General features: G+C 42.0%; 1 protein-coding gene across 2 annotated transcripts in view; it reads right to left on the reverse strand.

Moving 5' to 3' along the window:
• MORC3 (MORC family CW-type zinc finger 3) overlaps positions 1 to 15,624 on the reverse strand; it is a 38,007-nt gene that overhangs the window by 15,018 nt on the left and 7,365 nt on the right. For both annotated transcript variants that reach the window (XM_053657646.1, XM_053657647.1), the window contains exons 2-9: positions 14,777 to 14,849; positions 12,242 to 12,374; positions 11,116 to 11,330; positions 10,436 to 10,583; positions 8,809 to 8,956; positions 6,564 to 6,692; positions 6,245 to 6,364; positions 3,778 to 3,875 (exon numbers count right to left, since the gene is read on the reverse strand). In XM_053657646.1, the coding sequence (XP_053513621.1) occupies positions 3,778 to 3,875; positions 6,245 to 6,364; positions 6,564 to 6,692; positions 8,809 to 8,956; positions 10,436 to 10,583; positions 11,116 to 11,330; positions 12,242 to 12,374; positions 14,777 to 14,849 (1,064 nt within the window). The remainder of the gene's footprint in view (positions 1 to 3,777; positions 3,876 to 6,244; positions 6,365 to 6,563; positions 6,693 to 8,808; positions 8,957 to 10,435; positions 10,584 to 11,115; positions 11,331 to 12,241; positions 12,375 to 14,776; positions 14,850 to 15,624) is intronic.

Raw genomic sequence — 15,624 nt, forward strand, 5'->3', positions numbered from 1 at the left:
AACAAATACTGACAACTATTCTTGGAGGACCTAAGTTCCTAGAGCAGAGCACAGAGCCAGAATCATCTGGGAAATAAGATACAAGATGATACTCTGGGACCCCTGTTGTGAAAGCAAGTTGTCAATCAATTAGTGGGAGAACCTCGGGCACTGAATTTCAACCCCAACCTTACAAGGTTCAATTCAAATCAGAACTCAAACTTTTGGTTTATGAAAGTACGTGATCATTAGCTGCAGGTATACTTCAAATAGCTTCTGTCCTACAATAACGTGTTTTTTTAAAAATTGAATTTATTGTGGTGACACTGGTTAATAAACTTACATAGAGGTGTACAATCCCTACTGTATCATCTGTATACTGTATTGTGTTCTCCACCCCAAGCCCCACAATAACATGTGAAAAAGGAAATCAGTGGGACCTACTGAGATAAACAAGACTAAAGCCACGATTCTCCCTCATCTCTTTTTCTCATCACCTCTATTCCTCAGTCCGTGAGACTGCACCCATTTCTGCAGGGTCACAAGGTGGGCATTTACTTGACAGAGCATAACATTTTCAAAAACCATCAGTAGGTCTCACACACCACCAGCAATGCATGAGAGCGCTGACTGCCCCACACCTGCCCACGTTTTATTTATATTGTAGATAATCTTTCCATTTTGCCTATTATAACTAACTCTTTTTGTGTCTTATTTAAAAGGAAAACCCCTGCCTAACTATAAAGATTATAGAAATATTATTTCCATTTTGTTTTTGCCTTTCTCAGTTAGGTCTACAATCTGTTTAGAGATGACCTTTGGCTTCATTTGATAAGTAGAAGGTAAAGTTCACATTATCTATGCAGAGAGCCAAGTGACTCAGCATATTTGAAAGGTGGTCATTTTCTCACTACACCTGAATGTAACCTTTGTCATAAATCAGGTGTTTATGTATATGAAAAGTGGGGGTTGTTTTTGGCTTCTCTACTCTTTCGCTAGAGTATCTATCCTTTCATTGATACCCACATTCTTAGTTTTGTAAGTGGGATTTATAGCGTAAGTCCTCCTGCTTTGTTGTTCTTTAATGATTGTCTCAGCTCTCCCTGGCCTTCTGACTGTCTACATAAAGTTTACAGTAAGCTGCTCGCTCTTACCAACACCCACACACACCTGCTGCGGTTTTATTTTTTCAAACTGGAATTACATTTGATTATTTTGGAGAAAAATGGACATTTTATAATACCCAGTCTCCCAATTACTGAACCTGGGTATTCCTCCTTAAATTTCACTCCACAATGTTGTTAGTTTTCAGGGTGTTGACATATTTCCATGTTTACTGACTCCAAAGTACTTGTTTTCTGATGCAAGTATAAATTGATTTTTTAAAAAAATTTCATGTTGTTTTCCTGTTGTTGCTGGTATACAGAAACAGGCAATTTCTGCATGTTTCTTATCCAACAACCTTAGAATATACAGGGTCCAGCAGAAGTAACGCCTGCTTAAGTGTGGTTGGTAGGGTAGTGATATAAGTGTAATAATTTACAGATTTTTAAAAAGATTTTATCTATTTATTTTTAGAGAGCAGGGAAGGGAAAAAGAAAGGAGGGAGAGAAACAATGATACGTGGTTGCCTCTCACATGCCCTCAACTGGGGACTCAGCCTGCAAGCCAGGCATGTGCCCTGACCCAAAATTGAACCAGCCACCCTTTCATTCATAGGCCAGCACTCAACCCACTGAGTCACACCAGCCAGGACAATAATTTATAGTTTTAATTTGAACATTTCACTTAAAATGTAATCTGGTGTGCTTGAATGTGGTATTGTTGTTACATAATTACATGCTTATAATTTTGTAATAAAAAGGGGACATTATTTGTGCCAGACCCTGTACATTTCTTGTTCCTTTATTAATTCCAGTTAGCAAATAATTTTAGACTTTCTGTAACTTTCACTTCTTTTTCTTGCCTGATTGCACTGGTTATTTCCTCAAGGATGAGGGTAACTGATATCTTTATCCCACTCTCACTCTGGGTGGGGGATCAATAATTCACCATTTGAAATGAAGCTGGCTGCTTTTTGGTAAATACTCTGTGTAGAGATATTTGAAAATAACTGTATTGTTACTATGTCCTTTCTGTTAATGGTTTTGTAAATGTCCATTTCCCACCCTAAATTACAAATGGGTGTTGCTTTATCAAGTGCTTTTTCTATACCTATGAAAATAACTATGAGTTTTTTTTTTAACATCAGTATGATGAGCAACATTAAATTTTCAATGTTAAAAACTACCTGTGCCATCTTACAACACAATCTACTTGGTTTAATGCCTGCAACCCAGGCACATGCTCTGACCAGGAACTGAAGCAGCAACCTTTCACTTTGCAGGTTATGCCCAACCACCTGAGCCATACCAGTCAGAGCTCATGCTTTCCCTCTGATAAAGTTTTCGGGTCTGCAGGCCTACAGTAATGTCTCCCTTTTCATTTGATACTGACAGTATCTGTTTTTCCTTTACCTCCTCAGTCTTGCCAAATATTTATACTGTTAACTTTATCAAAGAACATTAAGCTTTTTGATCGTCTCACTTATCAATTTATTGCCCCTCCGCTCCAAATCCAGTCTTCCTTGCTCAGTTCTGTGATACAAGAGTCTGATCTTGTAAACATTTATCCTTTGTCAGCCTGAGCAATGCTAAACCCTGCTAGGTGACAACTCAACACTTGCCTTTCCAGTTCTGGAACTCCACTGTCATTATCTGGCTGCAGCCATTAGCTTCCCACAGGAGCCAAGCTGTGCTCTGGGCCCTCACCCCGTCCTCCAGGAATGAAGACCAGTTCTAGCTCACCCAGAGCCTGGGAAGACAGACCTTTACATCCCAGCCCCAGCCACCACGGCGCCCGGATACAGGAGGCCGAGGTTCGGACCAGCACTGGCCAGGCAGGGAGCTCACTCCTGCGTTTATCATGACCTCTACAAAGGGTCTGAATCCCTCACTTCAGGGGTAGAGGGCCTTCTCCCAGTTTCTTCTCTGTCTACTCTTGTTCAACTTAGAGGTAACAGTTGCTCTTTTGTATCAGCTAGTTCTGGACACCTACTGTCTTTTATTACCCCTTTTAGTAAAACACCTACTATTCTAGTTGTGAATGAAAAGAGGCCACATACTAAACCTGACAGGCACCGGGAGGCGTCACGCATGGCGGGTGGCCTTGCAAACTCAGAGACCTACAGTAACCACACAGGATGGTCTGAAATGAAAACATCCTAACTGAAAGCACGCTGTCCTCAAGGCCCCCTTTTCTGACTTCTCAGTGACCCAGAGCAGCCCAGCCCAGTTCATTTCCCCACCTAGCCCCTCATGCTGCTTCTATCCTAGGCCCTTCCTTGTCTCACTGTCTGCAGCTGCAATAAATGGCCTCTAAAAATCACCTGGACTCATGCTGTGAAATCTCTCCTGCTCCAAGTCAAGAACCCACACACTACTGGCTGGCCCCAGGCGGACGCGCTCGGGGCCAGGTGCTCCTTCCAGTAACCCAAGAATGTAGGGACTTCCTTAATTTTCTAGAATTCAGAAATACCTTATCAGTAAAGTGAAGCCGAAGAGTGTACTTCTACTTATTGGGTATGATTATTGGTATGGAAAGCAATGTTTAAATGTGCTTTCTGTGCAAGCCTTTCACCTGTTTTTCTAATGTTCTACAATGTAAAAACACCCACAAGATTAAAAAAATTCAGCTTAGAAAAAGTTATGCAAGTATTTCCAAAATACACTCTAGTAAAAATTTCAAGAGGCAACATACCTGTACTCGTTGGTATAGTCAAAATCTTGCTTATTATGAGTCGGCTTTAGGAAATTGCACTCTATGATCCCCACCACTCCGACACCCATGTTGTTTGCCTGGAAGAAAATGAAACTGGTGTTCGACACATAACACTTGATACTCAAAATTACCCTTCCACAAAGATTTATAATTTGTATCACACATTTTCCCATAGTTTACCTCCTGAAATTCAGACTGAAAAACAGCATCTGGTGGGTAATTTACTTTTCCGGGAGTTAATCCCTAAACATGTTAGAGCCTTCCTCCAAAACCCCTCACACTGCTGTCAACTATCCATTCAGCCAAGGGTCATCACCCCCAATTTTACAGGAGGGAAAAAAGACCCCTCCTACTGGGGTCAACTGCTTAGATGGCAGAAACCACAATGAGCTCATTTCAACATCCACAGTGCCTAGCACAGGCTTTGGCACATAGTATCCCCTCAGTTTGCCAGCTAAATTACAGTCATTTATCCAAAGCTACACATGATTAATGACAATGAAATAAAAACCTACATCGGTAAAAATTAGCTATTTTTTAAATGCTGCTAGCTAAAATACTGAACTCAAAGCATGAGTCACATTCTGATTAAATGTGTAATTAACAAGTGTATTTTGTTCACAACTGTAGCTTACTTCTGAGTCTCCATACAAAGTCAAAGAGTATGTAGTTTACAAAATAAAATTTTTCATAAATATAAGTTTAGGGGGGGACAAAAGTAAGTTTACAGTTGAGTAAGCAAAGCAGGGTTTATCCTTATGTTGTAACTTATACTCTTTTCCACGTGAACAACTGTGAACCTACTTTTGCCCCACCCTGCAGACTAAACCACGGACTTCGAATCACAACCCTACTACTCTACTGAGAACCACCCGCGGCTCTGCACCTGCAAACCACAGCGCCCTTCCATTTGGGTTTCGCAGTCCCGGCCGTGCAGCCCCAGCCTCCTGTCTCCCCGTCACTCTCCTTCCCACTTATCCCAGGTCCAGGCGCAGCACGGCGGCGGCGTCTCAGCGGCTCCTTCCCCTTCCTGTGCAGACATTCTCTTCTCTGCCCGACGGCCCTGCAGACTGTCAACACCGCACTCATCTCAACCAGGACTGTCTCCAAGAAGCCTTTTCCGATGCTCCAAGGACGTGCACCGCCCTCACCACCCCAAGCTCTGAGGGCCTGCCCTGCATGTGACAGCTTTTATGCTGAGCATCCAGCATCAGAAATCATAGCAGGAACCTGACACCTACTTCACATGTTTACTGGGTCCACAGAACGAAAATACTAAGTCCAGCCCAACATCCAGTAAAGAAAAACATTAAAAGTGGGTTGTAAAAGCTTATTTTTTATAAGATCAAGCTTAACCAGAAACTGTGCATATGCAAATTTAACTGTGAGGAAAGGGCTAAGTCTCTAAGTCAGATTCGCATGTGGTAAAAGGGTTTACACTCTGTAGCAGACAGGATATTTCTTTTGAATCCCAGAGCACCAGAGAACTAAGGCCTATTACCAAAATGCATTCCTAATTACCAGTGAAAATCAGAAACTTCAGTTACAGAATATTTCTGGTGAAAATGTCTATTCTGCTTGTAAATGAAAACTAGTATTTTTAAGTAAATCAGAATTTTGGATTTATCTGGTGACTAAAATTAAAGGTTACAAAAAGCCCAACAAGATTCATTTACTTTTGCAAAAACGCTATATTCTGAGCTCACACCATGTAAAACATGCAACGCAGTTACAACATGCAAGATGAACCCACACTATCATACTGGGTATAGCTCACACCATTCTGCAAAGAATTCAGAATGAAGTAAGATGAATCAAAAATGAAATCACAGAATTGGAACACAAACCATGCTACACTTAAAATCTCTAACAAAGCTGATTTTTCAGACTTTATCACTGAATTCTTAGCATGCACCCCCCCCAAAGACCCTTCCGTGAACACATGTAAAGGACAAGCAGACTGACACAGGACAGTGTCCATTGTCCTGAACTGAACTCCATGATGGATATGGCTTAGGAGGAAGGCTCTACTAAATTTAGGAACTAACTCCCAAAAGGCAATCAATCACCTACCAGATACTACTTGTTCGCGCTACTGCGTCAGCACTAAGTAAAACCACTTAATTTCATCCAGCACGAAACAAGCAGGGCTCTATAAGCACGTGCAGTCAAAGACGTGCATCTGTGTCTGAGACCCCCGCGCATCGTTAGGGCCGGGCGATCTCCTCAGCCCCAATTTCCTTACCTGTAAAACAGAGACAAAATATTCCGTCCCTGACCAGATTACTCAGGACAGTGAGAAATTAATATTGAAGTATTCTACGTTTGAGAGCCATGTTACTGTGAAAACACTAACACGGCAATAAGTACAAGCACATTATTTCACGTCTGACCCAAGAACAAGTTATTCTAACTTTTATAAAAGATAGGGACATTTCCACCTTACCTTTAACTGATATCCAACTTTTTCATAGGCTTTGATGAGTCTATTTCTGTGATACATCATTATCCCATAATGATCTTTATTTCTGCAGTTGAATCCAAAAGTAATCCTCACTGTTTTAGTCTTAAATGTTAAGAAAAATTCTGAACACACCGCCTCACTCCCTTCAAATCATCCTTTCTATTTCATTAGTTAGAGACCAAGAGTGCAGAAAAAGGGCAGAGTTAGAAAGGATTAGAATCAGTATCAAAAGAAGAAAGGGGGTTGGTACACCTGACTAATACAGCTCTACACGGCACCATAAAAGGAAAAGAAAGGATACTAAAAATTTTGGTCGATAAACATCATGTTCGATGTAAGCAAGACTCTTTGAAACCAGCTGTGTCTTCACTTTCTGTCCACGTAAGATGATCTGCATTCTTGGCTTTAGATATAATATACTGCAATAAGCCTGAAAAGACATAAAACAATTATCTACTAATTTGTTCAACACTACTATGCACGTATTTAAGAAGCTAACACCTTCTTAAAGGACCCATTAAATCTTTCATAAAGGACCTATTAACTCTTCAATAAAATAATGTACACTATCTATACTGTTCAATAAAAAGAAACTCAATATACTAAGCCAAGCCCTGGCTGGTGTGGCTCAGTGGATTGAGCACCAGCCTATGAACTAAACAAAAGGTCACTGGTTTGATGACCAGTCAGGGCACATGCCTGGGTTATGAGCCAGGTCCCCAGTAGGGGGCGCCCGAAGGGCAACCACATATTGATGTTTCCCTCTTTCTCCCTCCCATCCCCTCTCTAAAACTAAATAAATAAAATCTTTAAAATATATATATATATGTATATATATATATATACTATAGCCAGTAAAATACCTATGTTGCTATGTCAAGTGAAAAAAGTTACAAAACAACATGTATGGTATGATCTTATTTTAATTTATTAAAAACTGTATACACGGCCCTGGCTAATGTGGCTCAGTTGGTTGGGAGTCATCCCATGAACTGAAATGTCGAGGGTCTGATTCCCCGTCAGGGCACATGCCTGGGCTAAAGGTCTGGTCCTCAATCAGAACACATGCAAGAGGTGACCAATCAATGTTTCTCAACCTCTCCTCCTTCCCTTCTCCTCTTTCTGGAATCAACTGTTTTTTAAGTATACATGTACAAAAAAGGACTATACTTTCTGACTCTGTGTCAAGTACATATATAGCTATGGTTTTAAAAACATCAATAAATTTTATTTAGACAAAAAATAGCAAGCATAATAAGCAAAAGGGACAGTTACAAGTTTGAAAAGGGAAAGTTATAAATAATGCACCAACACTTACGCAGAGTAGATAAGCATAGCACTTCTTCAAAAGTAAGCATTAATAATATAAATGTGTCCTCAATTCTTTTATTTTTTAAAGATTTTATTTATTTTTAGAGGGGAAGAAGAAAGAGAGGGAGAGAAATATCAATGTGTGGTTGCCTCTTGCACAACCCCCTGCTGGGGACCTGGCCTGAAACCCAGGCATGTGCCCTGACTGGGAATCGAACTAGGGCCTTTTTGGTTTAGAGGCTGGCATTCAATCCACTGAGCCACACCAGTGGCCTGAACTTGTTCTCAATTCTTAATGCATAGAAGTTTAGATACTTTACACTCTTGACCAAATTTTGCATCCTTAAACATGTTTAAAATATGCGCTTCTTTCTGTGCCTACCTCCGAGGTACCAGAAATCCCCACAGGAAACGAACTGAGTAACCCAGGGGCAGATGAAAGGTTCATTGCAAAACTAAACTTTGATCTCTTCCTTGTTTTTCCTGTCTCCTGATTTCAACAGCATCGAGTGGTGCATTGGCATTTATAAAATTGATCCACGATATTTGAAAAGATTACATTTTGTGGTACATTAAAACCAAACCATCTTACTCTGGCTGCCTCTAGAGTCATTCACATTTGAGAGCAAGGCCTTCTTAACAGTTAGGATACACTTCAGTAACACAATGCGGTCAAGTAATAGCAATAGCTACCACTTTAATTGCTAACAGAAAGTTAAACGGTAAACTTGTAAATGTCAAATGTCACAGTGGGTTAGTAATTCCCTCAACCTCAAAAACAACTATTTCTAGGATCAAAGTTGAGAGAGATTTATCACAAAATTTTATTAATGTACATTATCTCTAGTCTATATATAATTTATTGTTTTAGGATGTCAATAGGTATATATTCTAGAGTATTTTAAAATAAAAAAGAAACTCAATTCGGTAGCACTGACTGCTCCTACATGACCGTCACAGACTAGACTGGTGCCAGTCTGGCCAACCGAGACAGCAGCACCCGGTGAAAGAGTGGACACCGGCAGAGCTGAGGCCTCCACAATGAACTGTTTCTAAGTGGAAAGCACAGTGTGCTCATGAACTGGCAGTACGTGGCTCCTGTCTGAGACACTGTCGTTTAAAGACCCATCACGGCAGCTGTAAGACAAGCCCACAGCCTCACGTCCACCCGTGGTGAGGTCCTCACATCCACCCGTGGCGATGTCCTCACGTCCACAGGAGAGCAGGGCACTCACCCTCAGGGAGTAGTCGCTCTCCGGGGCGATCTGGTCCATTCTCTCCTGCTTCTTGTACCCTTTCCTCCCTGTTGTCTCATCTAAGTCTTCTGGGATTCTGATGTCATATTTATCCTTATCAAAATCAAACTCTGTTGCACCTTTGTAGCTGTAAAAATAATTTTTTAAAGGAGCAAAAATTTAACTTCACAACAAGCAATGAAATACTATTAGTTAACAAAGCAAAACAAAAAATAAAATAAAAGGAATCCAGAAAAAAATGTAAAAAAAACTGTATTCACAAACATTGCAGATGGGAAGGTCAAATAACAGACCCACTTTGAAAAACATTCAGGCAGTTTCCCAAAAAACTAAACATAAAACTCCCCTAAGGCCCATCAATTACACTCCCGGTCATCTACTTTAGGAAAACGAAGACTATATTCCCATGAAAACCCGTATGAAAATATCTAGAACTTTATTTGTAAAAGCCCAAAACTGTGAACACCCCGGATGGCCTTCAGCAGGTGCACAGCTGCACACCCTGGGCTCCCCACACATCGCTAGTATCGGGCAAGAAAAAGGAAGCAAACCACTGCAAACAAAAGAACTTGCACTGATCTCCAGAGATTTGTGCTGAATGAGAGAAGCAGATCACAAATGGCTTCACGCTGTGACTCCTTCTAGGTAACACTCTTGAAATGACCAAGTCACAGAAGTGGAGTCCATGTTGGAGGTTGCCAGGGAGTAAGGAGGGAATGGGTTCTGGTCATAAAAGGACAACCTGAGGAATCCCTGTGGTAATAAAAGTGTCCTGCATCCTGACTGTGTCCATGTCTGTATCGACACTACTGCTGTTTATAGCTCTCTAAGATGTCACCATCGGGGACACTGGGTAAAGGGTGCATGAGATCTCTCTCCATCATCCTTACAATTGCACATGAATCTGTAACTATCTTAAAATACAAAGTTTAAACTTAAAAAAAAATGGGGGAAGGGCAAGGAAGCAAAAGTGAAATGAAAGGGGGAGAGGGGACACAGGAGGTTAAAAAAGCACCAGATTTAAAGTATTTTTATTTATCACTATTTATGTTCTATTACTATAGATCTCTCAATATTACATGTTCATCCTACATTTTAAAATTCTGATCTCATTCTTACCGCAAGGATAAAGAACTACAAATCCCAGCAACACCTAGGTCTCGTCTATATTACTTTTCTTACCAGATGTTAAATCATGCTTGGCTTTAAGTCCTGGACCAAATAAACAAAGGTTTCTCTTTTAATTTACAGAAGTTGGAAGTTAGCTGGGCTTTTACTGTCTCATGTGTTTGTTTGTTTGTTTGTTTGTTTGTTTGTTTTGAGGAAAGGGGTGGAATAACAAAGAGTGAGAATAGAGTACTATGGAACTACACCTCAGGGCTATGAAATCTATTTTTGGTAACATGTAATTATCTCAGTTGAAACCAAAGTGGCCTTAATGAACTATCCCATGGATAGGCCGAACCACTGGCGATGCCAGAACACAAGCCCTTTCCCACACGCCTCTACTCCGTGTCCCAGTGGACAGGCGACCACCGCACAGTCAGTCCTGCATGCGCGCCTCGCTTCCCCCACGCTTAGCAGCCTAGCTGAAGACTGTATTTACCTTCTAAGATTCCAAATGATGATTCTTGTCCCCTTCTTACCAATAATTGCATCCAGCTCTGCTAGTAAGCTCTGTTCCGTAGAAAACAGAGAGTATTCCAGAATTGCAGCAAGGCTTGCTTCCGATTCCACTAAGTTAATCATCTGACGTATATCCTAAGTTAAAGAATTGGACCAACAACATATTCTCCACAACTGCAACACAGAAGCCAACTCAAACTTAAACAGAAAAATAATTTCCTAAGTTGTAAATGACAGTCTGATTTCAAGTGAACACTCAGATGGATGGGCAAGTTTATAATCCCTAATTTAACAGTATCTGAAATGTGTTTACACAGAAAACATTTTCCTAAAGCCATCTTGCTTGTCCTGGCAATTAGGGAAACTTTCAAGCCAGATCACAAGTCTTATCGGACCACAGTAAGACTGAAATAAGGAGGCTATAGGAAGCTCAATATGAAACGTAACCGCCTAACGGTGAGGCCTTCGGTGGCACGAGTCCCAGACAGAAGAGGAATGAACGCTTAGCCGCAGTTGCGGGGGGGGGGGGGGGGGGCACAGGGACTGGCACTGGAATGGAAGGTGTGATGAAAACAGGAATCTGCAGGAAGGCGAAGGACAGAACGGACACATGATTTCTTCGGGGTTTCTACAGTTTCCAGGTCAAAACCAAAAGGATATGGTGCTTGCCGAACGCCACTATGGGGACGACAACATGTTCTGCTTTTATGGCTTCCAGGTAGGTCTGAGACAAGAAGCCCACACTCATGGTTTCTCCATTTTTGGTAAAAACAATTGCATCTTTCCCCAAACGCATAGAACCTGACTTGAAACCATTCCCATACAATCCGACTGGGACATGACCGTTCATGGTGACTTTGTCACTGAAGCCGAAGCTAAAAAAGAAAAGAGAGTTTAAAAATAAATATACATAATCGCCATGTTTTTAACTCAAAAACCATAATACATAAAAAGCCTGGTTTTGCATGCTGGCCTCATGCTTCCTAGATGCGTCATCTTAGGCAATGAACTCATCTGTCTTAACGGGTTTTCACACCCGCAAATGAAGGAAACCAAGTCTGTGTCAGAGGCCTGTATGGGCTACCCACACTGAACAGGACCGCGTTCCCTGGCCCAGTCTGGCTAAGTGGCTAAGTCATAACTGGGGCCCCTGGGGTCCTGAAATTGCACCCCATGAAATCTCTTCCTATAAGTGAATGATTCTCATGTTCTCAACAAGCCTACAGTTATGAACACCACTGGCGTCGCCTTGACCTTTTGGTTCCATAAAGAGTACTGCAGGAACAACAGAAAGAACTCTGCTACTGAGGTCTCCCTGCGCCTGTGCTAAGTATCTTCAGTTTCATTTCAGGCACATTTGGCTTCACACTGACTTCCTATATCATGACCCTACAGCCCAAGGCCTTATGACTATTCTATGCTGCTTCCTCATCCTCTGAAGAACCACTTTAAAAATCACCCTCCACCCCAGGTGGTAAGTCTTGCTGGAAACACTGGTTAAAACTAATTCACACTAAAATACAAATAATGGATATCCACGTGCTACAACTCTATAAAAACTGGTAACATTTTAAATCGAGCCAGATACGGCAGGGAGGGATGAGAAGAATGGCAGCGACTGCCTAACAGCCCAACGGTCGGAGACAGCGGGAAACTTCGAGAACGGCGCACACTGCGGGAGCAGCAGCTCACGCTTAAACAACAAAACCTGGGCAATGGTGTGACACTCTAAACCCTTGAATTAGGTGACAACAATGACTTTCAGATGTGTGACACTTGTACATACCTTAGCATTTTATGCAGTTTATCTGAAGTCATACCATTCCCGTTATCAGTGAATGTCAGGCATATGTGGTTATTTATCACTGTTTTGTCAATCCATATCTGTTTAGCATTCACGTCGGGATCATATGCATTATCTGGGGACCAAAGTTTTGAGAAATTTTGAGCTTGCATTTTTGAAAAAGAGCAATTAGCTCACAACTCCTTACCAAGCAACAGAGGAACATATTTTAAGGATATTTAAAAAGCTGAAATGTTGAGAACTCCTACCTAAGACTTGGAAACATGAAACTAGAAGAGTGCACCCTGCTATATGCATCACTTGCTGACTTTCCAGAATTAAGTCTTTCCAAAGCCCCCTATTCATTATACGCACAGCACAGACTGGTACTGCTACACTGAGAGAGTGTAAGAAAACGAGAAGCATCACTGTACTGCAGAGGTGACCAAGATAAAAGGGCTTCTGGCCAAAGAACCAGCCGGGATACGCGTGGCTGCTGAACAAAGAGCAGCAGCATTTCCTGTTGAGCTGCATTTGTAGATGAAGGTTTACCTTCCACAGAGTTCCTCCAATTGTGGTGCTTTTCAATTGTTAAAGAGAAAACCACAGGCCCAAAATAGTGCCCCTGCGCTAAAACCCCATGATACCGAACCTGATTTTAATACCTGGTTTAATTGCAGCTTTAGCCTCTCCCAGAAGCGAGATCTTAATTAACCTCACCCAGCCTGGGATTCCCTGGTCAAGCACCAGGAAGGCGATCTGTCCCAGGGGACCTGTCCATCCCTACATGGAAGGGGGCAGGCAAAGCACTCTATGGGGTAATAACTCCCCAAAGGTGGGGCCCCTAAATCTCTTATTTTCCTTCCTTTCACTAACAGCTCCCTTGCCCCACCAGGGTTCCCATAAAATCCTTCCACGGTGCACCACCCCTCAAGGGCTCCTCTCACTCTAGGTGGGATGCCGCCCCATTCACGACCTGCTTCAGGACAATCAGCTTCCCCCATTCCCTTGGTTCAATTTTGTTTTTCGAAACAATCTAACCCAATCTCTGGTGGCCTTTACACTTCAGTGATCTCTGTTCTCCTTCCACTTAACACCGTTCTTTAGCAGTCTTGTCTCTCTCAGCACGCACAAGTGTGAAGGGATACATCAAAAAATTTAAAAATTTCAACAATACCTGCAGTATAAGGAACTTGTGAACTACCAGACCCATTCGAATAGCCCAGTTGGTACAACACAGACAAGGGCTCTCACACTGCCCTTCCGGGAGGCAGCCTGCAATTAAAGTCAAGCCACCTTTTGAAAGCCGACCCCGGACAGCCTCTCACCTACCCAGAGCGGGGTGACTCCCAGGCACTCTAACAGAAAGCTGGAGAGTCGGTGTATCCACCCCAGGTCGGAGGGGTTCTCTGGGTCCCCAGAAATAAAGAACGACAATGCAGAGCTGCAGAACTATAGCACACCCGCTCAGGGTTTTAAAAACCACTTGGCCCTGGCCGGGTGGCTCAATGAGCCGGGGCACTGTGCGGCAGCCCAAAGGCTGTGGGCTCAACCCTGATCAGGGTGAGCACAGGAAGCAACAAACCGATGTTTCTCTTTCTCTCCCCTTCTCTCTAAAAAAAAACCAATGAACATGTAACATATCCTGGGTGAGGATTCAAAACAAAAACCCAAGAACACCTGAAGAGCGTGTTAGCTGGGAGACTGGAAAATCGAACTATGCCAAAGGAAAGAAGGGTGCTCAAAAGTTGCTTCTTTCTAAACTAGATCCTTCGTTGGTAAAGAATCTAAAGTATATTTAAGTGCCCTGGCCAAGGAGCTCAGGTCGGTAGAGAATCCCCTTGATACACCAAGGCTGCAGGTTCGATCCTTGGTCAAGGCACAAGAAGATAAGTCAGTGGAACAACCAGTCCATGTTTCTCTCTCTTCCCCCTCACCTCCCTCTCTCTAAAAAGTAAAAAATAATAGTAATGATAATAATAATAAATTTTAAAAATAATCAAGTACTTGTAAGAATACCTAAGAATATAATTTCCCTTCATTATGTTTCTCAAACACAGGCTTCACTTAAAATTCATGGGTGTGAACCTCCCCCACCAAAATCATCCCACCTATGGGGGGGGGGGACGAGAGTTATCACCACAACCCTAACAGCGTTAACCCTCCTACTTAACAGCACCAGAGACAGGAATCTGCTCTTTGTTTTACATAGTTCCCAACTACTACAAAAACGTCACTCATTTTTTGCACGTCTATTTCTTTTGTACTCAGAATAACGATATTTTCAACATAAATGCTTTATGAACTTAGCAAATTAAAATACTTTGAAAGTAGTATTTGAACATACTACTTGAACAGTGACTAACTGGACATCCATTTAAATAGCTATTATGCTAAGTAACCTTCAACCTTTACACATAATGTTATTCAAGATACTTTTTTTTCAAAAAGCACATTTACAGAATATTTTTCAATGAAGTTTTTTTAAAACTTCAATTGCAAACAAAAGGTTACATATGAAACGTTAATTTTACATACCTATTAATTCAGCAACTGCACTGAATGGCCACGTGTGACTAGTAGAATTTGTATGTAAAAACTTCGGGCAAAGCTGAAACAAACCAATGATTCATGTGAATTCAGGTCTTACTTTTCAGGATAGAAACTGAGAAAAGAAAAATTCTGAGAGGCCCTAAAATTAAAAACCACAGGAGAGGGAGAGAAAGTACCAACCAGTCCACAGCTGTGGGCCAACTCACAACAGACCACCCACGCTCCGCTCTGTGCACTGGAGCTCTGAATCCCCTCTGGTAGGACCACCAGCCTCCACAGCGTCAGGTTCAGACATGAACCTTCAGGGCTGTTTCCCCGCAGCCGATGGAAAGAGGTCAACACCTCCTCTCTACTCACTGCGCACCTGGCCTGGGACTGCGCCCCCGCCACTCCACACCTATTCCTACCTCACCCCCTTATCTGTAGTCAATATAAACTCTTTCCAACCAGCTTAATCTGTTTTGCCAAAACGTAATGCAGGAAGGTGCCCACCAACCCCAGGACTTGGACATGCTTGTCTTTCCCAGCCAGCCCCGCTGCTGCTGGTCTAGACCTCCTGCCCAGGTTCTGATCCTTTTATGGCTTCCATTTGGCTCAATAAACCTGTCTTTCAGAATAGCTTTCAGCCATGTAAACTATATTTGTTTGTTCAAGTAAAAGTCAACCTAGTAAAGATCAAGTAAAAAAGAACCTAGATGCTTGTTTCAGGATATACCTGGAAATATAACACAGAAGGTAAGATTCCTGGAAGATAAGGCTGTTAATCAATGAAATAGTTTACTCATCGTCACTTTCTCCAGGACTTCCGGTCAAGATGGCAGCACAGGTAAACA

The sequence above is a fragment of the Artibeus jamaicensis genome, unplaced genomic scaffold (assembly GCF_021234435.1).
Source record: "Artibeus jamaicensis isolate MK-2021 breed Jamaican fruit bat unplaced genomic scaffold, CSHL_Jam_final scaffold_474, whole genome shotgun sequence".
Classification (NCBI taxonomy): Eukaryota; Metazoa; Chordata; class Mammalia; order Chiroptera; family Phyllostomidae; genus Artibeus; species Artibeus jamaicensis.